This window comes from Panulirus ornatus, chromosome 24 (genome assembly GCF_036320965.1).
Source record: "Panulirus ornatus isolate Po-2019 chromosome 24, ASM3632096v1, whole genome shotgun sequence".
In the NCBI taxonomy this organism is placed as follows: domain Eukaryota; kingdom Metazoa; phylum Arthropoda; class Malacostraca; order Decapoda; family Palinuridae; genus Panulirus; species Panulirus ornatus.
In genome coordinates this window covers 6230665-6242870 of record NC_092247.1, presented here as the reverse complement: position 1 = coordinate 6242870, position 12206 = coordinate 6230665, and the positions used below count along the sequence as shown (strand labels likewise).

The 12206-nt window shown below is 36.3% G+C and overlaps 2 protein-coding genes across 3 annotated transcripts in view; one reads left to right on the top strand and one right to left on the bottom strand.

Annotated features, from left to right (window-relative positions):
- LOC139757045 (WD and tetratricopeptide repeats protein 1-like) overlaps positions 1-269 on the bottom strand; it is a 30652-nt gene extending 30383 nt beyond the window's left edge. Inside the window, exon 1 of one of the 2 annotated variants that reach the window (XM_071677066.1) lies at positions 229-269. The gene's annotated coding sequence lies outside the window, so the exon portion shown is untranslated. The remainder of the gene's footprint in view (positions 1-228) is intronic. The other variant, XM_071677064.1, reaches the window with a different exon arrangement.
- A 2415-nt stretch (positions 270-2684) lies between these two features.
- LOC139757044 (GEL complex subunit OPTI) lies at positions 2685-10614 on the top strand. Its single transcript, XM_071677060.1, has 4 exons — positions 2685-2911; positions 5796-5899; positions 7674-7803; positions 9078-10614. Exons 1-4 carry the CDS (start codon positions 2801-2803, stop codon positions 9117-9119), a joined length of 387 nt encoding a protein of 128 aa, XP_071533161.1. The 5' UTR covers positions 2685-2800; the 3' UTR covers positions 9120-10614.
- The last annotated feature ends 1592 nt before the right edge of the window (positions 10615-12206 follow it).

Sequence of the window (12206 nt, the reverse complement as noted above, 5' to 3'; positions counted from 1 at the left end):
CCTGCATTGCGTGTTAACACATGGGTGCAAGTCCCCTTCAGGGTCGACCGACCCGGCCGAGGGGTACGTGGCTCCTCTATTTGTTGAAGGTCAAGGAGAAGGTATCATTTGCAGAGCCCTTACACATTGTATTAAACACTAAAAGATATTGGATGATTAATAACGTAACTGTAGGTAGAAAAGATTGTAAGGGTGTGTTCAAGACAAACAAGGTCACTTCAATAGTACCTTTCAGTAAATGCACCCGCACGCCTGCGCTACAGTCAACTGAACAGTGTTAGTCGACTTCCCAGATATCTATAGATAAAGCATTGTCGAGTAATTTTTTCATATTAATATTAATGTTTACAATTTAAGAGTTTACTTTATCAGAAAAAGAAAACTGTGAATAGAGGCGAAAACTGGAAGAATAATAGTAACGCCACTTCATTTCATACACGTAAAGAAGCCTACGACGCTCTTAAGAGTGGCTAGCATAAGAATGATTGAAAAAAAAAAAAACTAGGGAATGTTAGTGAATTTTCCATCAATATTTTTCCGGACCATCATTTCAAAAGAATATCTAGCTATCGAGGTTAGCGAATAAAAGGTGAACATTAAAGAAAACGCTAGGTCATGACGACACGTCTCCTGGGAGCAAGCGACTGATTCTATCCCTTGTAACTGCGTTTCAGCATTTTGTAGTTTAATTGGGATATTTTTCTCAGTATTTATGTTATTTTTAGGCCAAACCTGTATCAAATGACTTCCCAAGCAAGTCTAAGTGTGTTACATGTAAGAGAACGAAGCGTGATATTGCGCAAAAACTTGAAATGCCAGAGAAATTTGGCAACGTTGTAGTGGAGTGAAATTAGCACAGGAGTACAGACAGGCAGGGTACAAACACTGTACTATTTCGGATATTAAAAAGCAGAAAGAAGAATTACATAAGTATGCTTCCCGTCATTTTCTCTGCGGTGGTGGGGGAGGGGATGAGTGTCCCAGAAAAATGACAGGAATGTCTTTCACTCATCTAAGTTTACTGAACTATTTAGTGGTCTACGAGTGGTTTAGCCCAGAGTGTAGTGCTGAAGTCTTAAGGTTATGGGTGAGGCCTGGGATGCAGGCCTGAAATGAGCACTTTAAACAGATGGTGGCCAAGAATGGGGACATGTCTTACAAAAATGCAATGTAGAGGAGGGTGAATAACCTACGTTTTACCATACACACACACGCACACACACACACACACATATATATATATATATATATATATATATATATATATATATATATATATATATATATATATACATATATATATATATATATATATATATATATATATATATACATATATATATTCCATATCTGATCGCCGTTTCATGACTTAGAGGTAGCGCCACATCCATTCTCTGTCATGTGCAATGCACCGAAAGCTCTCTATCCACAACTAGGCCCTATAAACCTTTACGAGGTTTCCCTCGGGCGTTTCACAAACCTTGTTCAGTCCACTGTCAGCACGTCGACCCCTGCATACGACATCACTCAAAACCGTTCAGTCCCTGATCACAAATTTTTTTTCACTACATCCTTCCATCTCCAGTTTGGTCTCACCCTTTTCCTTTTCTGACACATTTTCTTCTTCGTCAACCTTCCCTCACTCATTCTCTCAATATGGTCAAACCATTTCAACACACCCTTTTCTGTTCTCTTAACCACACTCTTTTTATTACCACACATCTCTCTTACCCCTTTATTACTACTCCATCAAGCCACTTCACACCGCATACTTTCCTCAAACATATAATTTCCAACACATCAACCCTCCTGACATCCCCATGTGTAGCCCTAACCTAGCTTCGATGAAACATTGCTGACAATACTATACCTTTAAATAGATCAAATTTTACCCTTCCAGACAACGACCTCTCACACAATCTTCAGTGCTCCCAGAACCTTCATCCTCTCTTCACTTCCTCTTCCATCTGTTCCATTTGCCACCATGTCCCCCTCACAGATATCGAAAACACTTCCTCCAAAAATTTCTTCATTCATACCGACACCCCAACGAAGTCGTCCCTCTCTACCCTACTAAACCTAACAACCTTGCTTATATTCACGTTTACTCTCAGCTTCCTCCTCTCACACACTTACCCACACTTATTCTCCAACTTTTGCAATATGTTACTCAAATCTGCCACCAGTGTTGTCATCAGCAAACATTAAATGACACGTGTTGATTACGACCCAGTTACTGCTTCGTCATTGTGATTTGCTGCATAAGCCTGAATTAAGAGAGGAACTTGTAGTATGAGTGACGGAACGAGTATTAAAGTGGGGAGAGTTGGAAAATGAGTGGAAGTATGTAGAGTAGAATCATCGACATGAATGAATATGGTTCGAGATTGAAGATAAACATCACTATGTAGAGACAAGAGAGAGTCCATCTCGAATGAAAATGCTCTATCTTACAAACTGTATGTCATCCACACTGGAGACATAAGCCTCATCGTGTGGAAAACATATATGATCGAATATGTAGGGGGGGTAGGTACATCCAATTCCTTGTGGTAGACATTGTCTAGTGTTTTATCTCTCTTTCAAACATATCTTCTGACATTTCCAGTGCCAGTAACCATGGGCTGGAGCTGGACGCTGGCCACAATGTTCGCTGACAGGAGGGTCGGCGCTTGAGGTTACGTCACATGTGTTCGACACTTGCACACAAGCCCTTTTCCTTCCGACCTGCGGCAGGTTTCATTCAATGGTTTCTTGGAGAAGAACGTAACCCGTCTACTTTCTCGATAATTTATTAATTATGACAACTAAAACAAAGGCCGTTCATGAAAAAAATGGTGTAGGAAAAAGCCAGTGTCTCGCCTCAGTGTTAAGTAGAGCTCTTACTAGCAATTCTCAGTGGCCTGACAAGGTGAGAGGGCATAACTGTCATTCATTTAATAATTAGAATAGTTCTTAAATAGTTCTTAACTTGGCAGAGATGAGTTAAGAGTTGATGTGGATCCTTTTCTAACATTATATGGTGGAGTTGTGGTACTCTGCAGTGTGTACTGTACATGTGATGCAAGACGTCCCAAAGATGGATAGTAGACGTCGTTTTTACTTTCTTTTCTTGGTTCAAAGGATTGACTTGTTAATGTGGTTTATGTCGGAGGAGCCAGATACCACATATTCTTATAAAATTATGGATTATAGTAACATAACTAAGCTTGATTTAAGGTAATCTAAAATAGGTTAGGTGAGTTTTAATCAGGTAATGACCTCAGAGTAACTTTTAGTTACCTTTACCCAGGATAGTTTATTAGCATATCTATGCACTCAAACTAATTTTGGATGTGGAATAATATTGATCAGTGATGGTAATGGAGTATGGTCTGGGACAGTCTTTTATTATGCAATATTCAATTAAGTTAGTGTTAAGGGTTTTGAATATCAGGGAAAGTGTGGGGTTAATGGTGAAAATGTAGATCAGATCTGCATAATTAGTAGCTTTAGATATTGTAGATTTTGTTTAGCACTGTCGGTGTAGTGTTTGCAAATACAGTAACAGGTGCAGAACATGATAATCATCGTGCTTATTTTATCGAAGGATATTAAACAGGGTGATAATAATGTATCAGAGTCAGTATGGGGTTATTTAAAGTAATGGTAGGCAATGAACTTGTTAAAGATCAACATAATGGTGAAAATCTTACCTAACCTCCCTAGGAGCAAAGATTTCATCTGAATGTACAATATTGTAGTCAAAATACACCAGTGACACCCACGATTGAGAACCATGTGAATGGTGCTGGATCTCGACATATTGAATGGCTGATCCAGAGCAGCTGAAGAATTTAGATTTGGTGTGATTACCGTTTACAATTTGTGTTACTGGAAGAAAGTGTTTCCTCATCTCTTAACCTTGTTTATGTACTTTCTTTACATACATACATGAACACCCCAGCCTAATGCAGGAAATAGCAAACATATATGATATTTTACAAGTGTAATACCTACTTTTACATTTATCAACTCTACATTTTCCATATTATACAGCATGCATATAACCCTCATAACGATTGCCTTGTTTGGTTTTGTTCAAAAAGGTGTAACACTAAATCGTGCTCTGCAATTGTTGTATTTCCTACATTTGCAGAGAACACAATCACTCAGTATCCAAAGCTATGAGTAATGTGGAACTAAACAAGAATACAGCATTATAAGGAGAAGAGTTATTTGTATATATATCCATCTATATCTCTGATACCCGATCCTTCCAGGAGCTTCCATCAAGGGTGTGACCACAGCAAAAGAGTCTTCACTTACTCCTGTCCTTACATGCCTCCCTCATATACACCATTCCATGCATTTTCCCCCATATCTCTCCTTCCAGCACTCTTCCACTTTATTTCCCTGTGTCACAGGTGGTCTTCCTCTCACACCAGCCCCTTTAATCATACTATCATCCTTGTAAACTCCTCGTTTTGCTTTTTTTTCCACTTATACAATCCACCTTGAAGTATTACATTTCACCCACTCTACCACTCCAGTGGCACTCAAAAAAATCAATAGATCCTATGAAACGTTACCCAACCTCCCTAGCAGCTGTGACTTACTGTAATTTTCAGTATTCTCATTGAAATATACCAAATACAACCATGACAGATTATCTTAACATATGCTAGTGAATGTTAATAAGCAGAGGACAAAGTATCCATTACTCCTACTGCCATACCACCCCACAAGCAGCTATTCCACATGGTCCTCAGCAGCACACCATGTCTGTTTTGGTATATCTCTGTTGCTGTATATGAATGTGATTCTAAAATTTTCTTTCTTCAAGCAAAATCTAATCATTGATATTTAAGTACTTTCTTTCTCTGGAAGTAAACATTAGTATTCAGAAGCACTTCAGAAGCAATATTGAGGATTTGGGAATTTTGAACTATAATTAGAGGTTGAAAGGACTCAAGATACATGATAATTTTTGTGTGGCAACAAATGGAGGGCATCAAGAATAACATAATGGTTCTGAGCACATCTCAACAAGGATTATGCAGAAGTATTAAGTTTGAAGTAATACCTGGGACTATACCAAAAAGACATAAAAATATAGGACGTGCTGTATTTGAGAGTTCACAGGAAAAGTAGGAAAAATTAGTTGCAATAATGCCAGAAAAATATGAAACATTTAGAGAACTAGTACAGAAACATTAAAAAGAAAACTTGATATTTGTTTGGGGTCAGCCCCTGTGAACCGAGATTTGAGTTTTAGAATATGTATGGTGGTGGAGAGAAGCACTGTTATTAACCGAGTATGAAATACAGTGAGTGTTGCATGCTAGCTCCGTGTTTTTGGCAAAATCTCAGTGTAAGTACTCATAGGTGAGTACATTACTATATTTCTCTCTCTCTTTTGCTTTCACACATATTCACATTGTTTGCACCTGTATGTACTCTTTATACATTTCTATATATATGCCAAACTGACTTACAAATGTAGATGTATGTTACTCATGTACTTAAACAAAGCAAGGAAATGTTTAGCCTACCTTGATCTTAAGCTCTTTGATGATTGGTTAACCTATGACTGTTATGACCACCCAATTCTGTAATACCAGTAATAACTCATCTGTGTATTTTCAGCCAAATGGCTGTCTTAATACAGTAAACCTTTATTTATTTATTTATGCCCATACATTTTTACAAGATTTTACTGGTTTTATGAACTTTATGCCTTTTCTCTATTAAATATTTATCTCTTACGCCACAGTCAGAATAATTAAAAGGACTGTTTAACTATTTTTCCACAGGATGAGTTCTTGGATGTAATATACTGGGGTCGACAAGTCCTAGGCATTGTGCTGGGGCTTGTGTGGGGCTTCATCCCCCTTAGGGGCTTCATTGGTCTCTTCCTGTAAGTTAGCAATGCAGGCTTTTCTCATTTTTGTATATAATTTACAAGTACACTTTACATTAGTAAATGAAATCTCAATCTTTTTCAAGAATTTTATATGAGAACTGTTTGCAGACCAAAGTGACTTGCTACTTTTCCCAATCAGAATTATGTATATTCATGTTTGAGGGACTTTTTTTCAAGGTAAACTTAAATTGTTCTCTTGTTATGCTCAAAATGTATTCAAATGCACTGAAAATACCCTGGGGGAAATACTTCAGAACTGGAGGATATTTTGAATTTCATTGTTACTTCTTCATTCAAGTTTTTGAGAGAAACCTGTTGTCATTATGCATATAATTTTGTTTCTCAGATCATCATTGTCTTTACTGTACGGTAAAATTTCATCCGGACAAAAAGTATTGAATTATCATAACTATCATACCCTCATAATTAACATTTAACTTTGAAATAATTGTACATGTAGAAATGGGACTCAAATGTTTAGAGGTAGATACTGGAATTACCGATATGATATGTATTTCCTAGTAACGCTGAAATTATATTATTCAGGATATATAAAGTACCAAGTAATACTCATTATATATGCCTTACATCGTCTGGTTAGTAACGAAGAAGAAAATTATAAGTTAAGCCAAGTTGCTTGCTGTAGTGAAAAAACACAACTATTCATGAAATTATGAAATCCATTAAATCCATTCACATAGATTCTTTACTTTTTTGATGTTATGAGATCGATTCACATAATTATTTTTTGATATTATGAGATCTATTCACATAAGATTCTTTATTTTCTATGTTTATTGATTTGATACAAGTACATTTTTTTTATATTTGATATATGCACTTTCAAGATTGTATTGCATTACAGCACCCGCGAAGAACCTAGAGGTAATTTTAACATTCTGAACAAATTTGAAATTACCAAACAGCCCAATTGCAAGCCTTCTACCTTCTTAACTCCAACATATTCAGTACAGGGTACATTAAAGAATGCATAGAAAATAGATAATGCTGGTGTTCAGTCATGATTACTAACATGCTTTAAGTACTATAAAAGTTAGACTTGCTATGACTGAGGGAATTCAGAAACATTTTTGACAATCTGGACTGATCAAAATCTTAAAAGGATACCTTTAAGCTCAAGTATGATCTCTATAAAGGCTCTCCAAGTGTCTGTACAAAATTAGTAAATGTATTTTCTGTAGCTGAAGTGTTGGGAATGTACTCTACATGTACTTTTCCAGGAATGCATTCCCTCAGCCTAGCTAGGGAAGGTGTCTTTTCCATGATTTTTTTTTCAATTCTGTGGTTCCATATCTTACTGCATTCCTGTTTATATAGGATAGACCAGAAGCATAAAATATCTTTGTTTGAGACCATATGCATCTTGTAAATAATTCTGGGGATGTAGGGTTTCCTTTCCAAAAATCATGAAGGCTCGCTCACAAAGGGGAGTTATGCCTAGATCCTTACTGATTTTTCTCTTGGGTACAGAAATCAAAATATATGAAAATGGGAACATCTGAATAGCTTTAAACCCAGACAAAAACTTGATGTATTTTCTTTTTTTCTTTCATACTATTCGCCATTTCCCGCCTCAGCGAGGTAGCGTTAAGAACAGAGGACTGGGCGTCTGAGGGAATATGATGTATTTATGAGATATACTATTAAATTTTGCACTGTGATAATTTGTTGTGATAATCTGATTTGTATTGTTTAATTGAATTTTGTTGCTGCCATATCTGTAATTCCATTATTGAATTATTTGCAGATTTTGTGTGATTAATGCTGCCCTGATATACTTTTATGCATCAAGTTTTCAAGGCATTGATGAAGAAGAGTTTGGAGGAATGTGGGAGTTAACTAAAGAAGGTTTCGTGACATCTTTTGCAGGGTTTTTGGTAAGGTGTATTTTCTCATTGATGATATGAATTTCTTATGACAAATAATCAATTGTGTTTCACTTTGAATAATTCATTAGAATTAACTTGAAACATGATTTACAAATAATAAACTCAAAATACTTGATTTCAGAAAGTAGGACATACAAAAAAGATTGTTAATCCTAAGGGAGTGGTTACGCATATAAAATCTTTCTCATATAAACATTTGCAAACTTTATCTACATTATTAAATGTTGAAGGTGCTACAGCACTCTTGTTATTTGCCTAAAAATGTAAGACAGTTTTGGTTCTTACTGAAGAGAAGCAGTCACTAAAAGCTCGCACTTTACAAAGTGAGGATGTAATTTAAGGGTATATAGCAACAGGGAAACAGGGAAAGGCTGACAAAGTTGCAAGGATGGTGAAGTGCACATCAGAAACAAGTTTACCAACCCTTCAAATATGACCAGACCCATAGTACGTTTTCTGATTTCCATCGTACCTAGCTGTAATGATGATACTTTCCTGACTGACTATACATGTGTATATATGTATGTGTATGTATATATATGTGTATATGTTGATATGTATATGTCTGTGTATGTATGTATACATATGTGTGTATATGAGTGGATGGGTCTTTCTTTGTCTGTTTCCTGGCACTACCTCACTGACGAGGGAAACAGCAATTAAGTATAATTCATATCAAAGTAAATATTCATATCATTCCCAACCATTGCAGCACCTGTGTATGATAAAGAGTAAAGTGAACTATGGTCAAGGTAAAGAGAGAAAGGGAACTCAGTATTCTCTACACATACCAGCCACTCTTTCTTCATATTGACTTTTAGTATGAGAAGTGTACTATTTCCAAATAAATTCATGCTATTCAATAACAACACTGTGCCTATGGATGAAATATGAGTATAATGTGAAAACCATTTCATTGGGAGCTGTTGAGTGGGCATTCACACTCCTCTATGCCTCTTAATGTAGGCCAGGCCAACACAAGTATTTATGCAACTGTATTTCTGTGTTTTAAGACTGCTTAATACTAATGTCATTTCATAAAGATTTTTCGACACAGACCTTAATGGATAGTCTGGGCTGTGCCAAGTTTTGACATGCTAACCCTTAAATGGCAGTCACCATCAAATGATGTTCTCTTATGGAATGGCATCCATCGTGTGTATTGTCATAGGACAGTGGCCAACATCATATGATGTTTCAACTTAGCAAAAGTGTAATTACTTGTTTGTTGGTCTTAATAACTGCATTTCTTTCTGTTTCAGGTTATGTGGATAATCTTGTATTCAGGGCTACATTATGACTGACGGAGATAGTGATGAAAATAATTTATGGACCACACATCATCTTTACAGAGTGATGAAATTATTTGGGCCGAACTCAGTTTATTATGAAGCTGCTCAGTAACAGTTACAAATCCATCTACATCACTGATTTGGTAAAAGGTGATCATTAATAATGGAATCCATATTGGAGGCTGTTGATACATTAGATTAGTCCCATTGTTAAAAGTATTAATGCATACTTCGTGTATGATTTTTTAATTGTAAAAAAGTGGTTAATGCATAATACAGTATGCTATCTACTTTTGTTTATTGCTGTCTGTAGTTTCTGGCATGAGATTATGTTGTTCTCCTGTAGAGTATGAGTATAATGTCATTCAGTTGGTGGTTGTGTAAGTGAAGCAGTTCATTACCAGTTCATTAATAAGTTTCTACTGGTTCTCCAATGACAATACATACAACCTTTAGTTTCAGCAAACTGAATAACTTGATCTTGAATATGGTGCTGTTGTGCTTATAAGAGTAATATTGTTTTTAAATATCCATGATATGCTGAAATTTTAATTTAGGTTGTTATAGACTGCATGAACATTGAGATGATAAATTCAGCAGTTTGTATTAACATAGTCTTGTGTGTAATATCAAGTGGTTAGGTTGTATTATATCAACTTATTGTCTACTGAGAAAGGTATCTAAATATATCATAAAGAATCAGTTTTTGATAAAATCCATTAAATTTGGGTTGCAAATTTTAAATGATTATTTCTTTACCAAGTAAAAAATATTGCCTTGGTATACTTTTTCTTTTTTTTTCAAACATGAAGATATGCAGTGGTACCTGATGTTTACCCAATCCAGTATTTCTTCCATCATCTTGCTTGATATAAAGTTAGTACTCCATAGATGTACTTATGATCCAACACTACTGACTAAAAAAGCATCCCAAGTTACAATGTACTTTGATACTCAAACATTGGCCATATTCCCACAGAATTTTATGAATATATTTCATACGTTAACAGTAATGTCTTAACAAATAGGTGTACATAATTTTACTGTGGTCAGAAGGTGATTTCACTTGAACAATGCATTTACATGCAAATATTTGCCATATTCCATTTGAATCAAAGCTATCTGTTCCAGTTAAGGTGATACAGTGATAAATGTATACCCCACAATAGCATCATCAATTGTATGATTACATAAAAATATCTCTTATTTTGTGAAAGTGTTTGAGTATGATGTACCTAACAACTTATGTGCCATGACTGGCTTAGTTGTTGCTTGTGCATTATAAATATATACTAGATATCGAGCATATCATGAAATATTGATGTATTAAGACACTGTTAGATGTTTGCATATAATGCGTCTTTGATAAACGTGGCATTTTGCAATCCTGTAATTTTTCAGTTCCTTTTTATGGTATACCAGAACAGTATAAGTTCTTTACGTGGTTCAATTGAAGTGTGAAGTTCTTCCTATACTATTCTAATGGAATAAATCATTTAGAGATGATTTTCATATTTTTTCAACTGCACTACTACAATTTTGCTTAAATAGCCAGAGACCTATGACTTTAGAGGTAGGGGTAAAGCAACCAGAGGACATAATATGAAGTTAGTTAAGAAACTTTTAAATAAAGACATAAAGAAATACTTTTTTAGCTTAAATGATGCATGAATGGAACAGACTGACTGAGGACCCAGCTAATGCAGACAGCATAAATGAATTCAAGAGGTTGTATGATAGAGAGTTTAAGAAAAGGGGCCCCACAAGCATAAAACTTCCTCCTCTTACAGTATAAATAGAGAATTACAGTAACGGGAAATGTCATAATTACTGCCACATATTGTTTCATGTTAACAGTTTTTCATACATGTTTGCCATATCCTGCATTACCGTGATAATGCCAGGAATCAAAGATATGGCTTCATTCACTCACATCCACTGTCATGTGTAATTTATTACAACCAGAACTCCTTATCCATAGTTAGGCCCCACAGACCTTTCCATGGTTTCCCCTTCTTTGTCATATGCCCTTGTTCAGCCCATTGACAGCATGTTGTCCCCTTTACACCACATTGGTCATATTTGCTCTATCCCTTACATGCCTCGTACCCTCCTGCAATGTTTAGTCCCTGGGTCTTGAAAGCATCTTTCATCCCTGTTTCCACCTCCTTGGTTATCCCTTTTTTTGTACCTTCCACATCTGATAATCTTACCTCACTCATTATCTCCATATGTCCAAATCATTTCAACACCCCTTCAGCTCTCTCACACACACTCCTTTTACTGACACACCTGACCATTATCCCATCATTTCTTATTTAAGGCAACCCATCTGACACCACAAGTGTTATCAAACATTTCCAAGACATTCACCCTCCTTACATTTTTGTCTAAGGCCCACACAATGCCTTATTACAGCACCAGCAGGACTCGTGTACCATCAAACATAGCCATCCTGGTCCTTAAGGGCAGTGACCTCTTTCCACACAAACCTCGATGCACCCATGACATTAGCAACTAACCCAATTTATGGCTTCATTCGGTTCCCATGGTTCCATCTGCTGCCATATCCACTCCCAGGTCTTTAAAACATCTCCACATCCTCCTGGTTTTCTCTTGTCAGGCTCACACTCCAGCCAACCTTTCTCTCTTTAGCACTAAGTTTAATAAACCTAATTAGTCATAACTCTCACCTTTCAACATTCACACATACTCCCACACTCAGAAACTAGCTTCTGTGATTTATCACCTGAATCTGCCACCAGAACTGCATTATCAGCAAACAGCAGCCCGCCCAACCCAACAGGATGCAGACCTGCCCATCTCTCCAGGACCCTCACATTCACCTCATAATCCCATCCATATACATTAAACAGCCATGGTAACATCATACACCCCTCCTCTCTTCCTACTCACAAACATACCTTACTCTCTTCATAAAAACTGTTTCTGGTAGCTTTTGTTTCATTCTATACATTTGTAATACCTTCCTCAAAGCCGTACAATTTGATCCATAGATGCTACATGCAAATTCTTCTCTGTCTCATAAGTATAACACACCTAGATTTTTCAGAGCAAAGCAAACACCTGATGTACACT

Excerpts from the sequence above, each read along its gene's own strand:
- LOC139757044 (XM_071677060.1), top strand. The coding sequence starts at position 2,801 with ATGACAACTAAAACAAAGGCCGTTCATGAAAAAAATGGTGTAGGAAAA. Across the intron at positions 5,900-7,673 it reads GGCTTCATTGGTCTCTTCCT|ATTTTGTGTGATTAATGCTG; the intron begins GTAAGTTAGCAA and ends AATTATTTGCAG. Across the intron at positions 7,804-9,077 it reads CATCTTTTGCAGGGTTTTTG|GTTATGTGGATAATCTTGTA; the intron begins GTAAGGTGTATT and ends TTTCTGTTTCAG.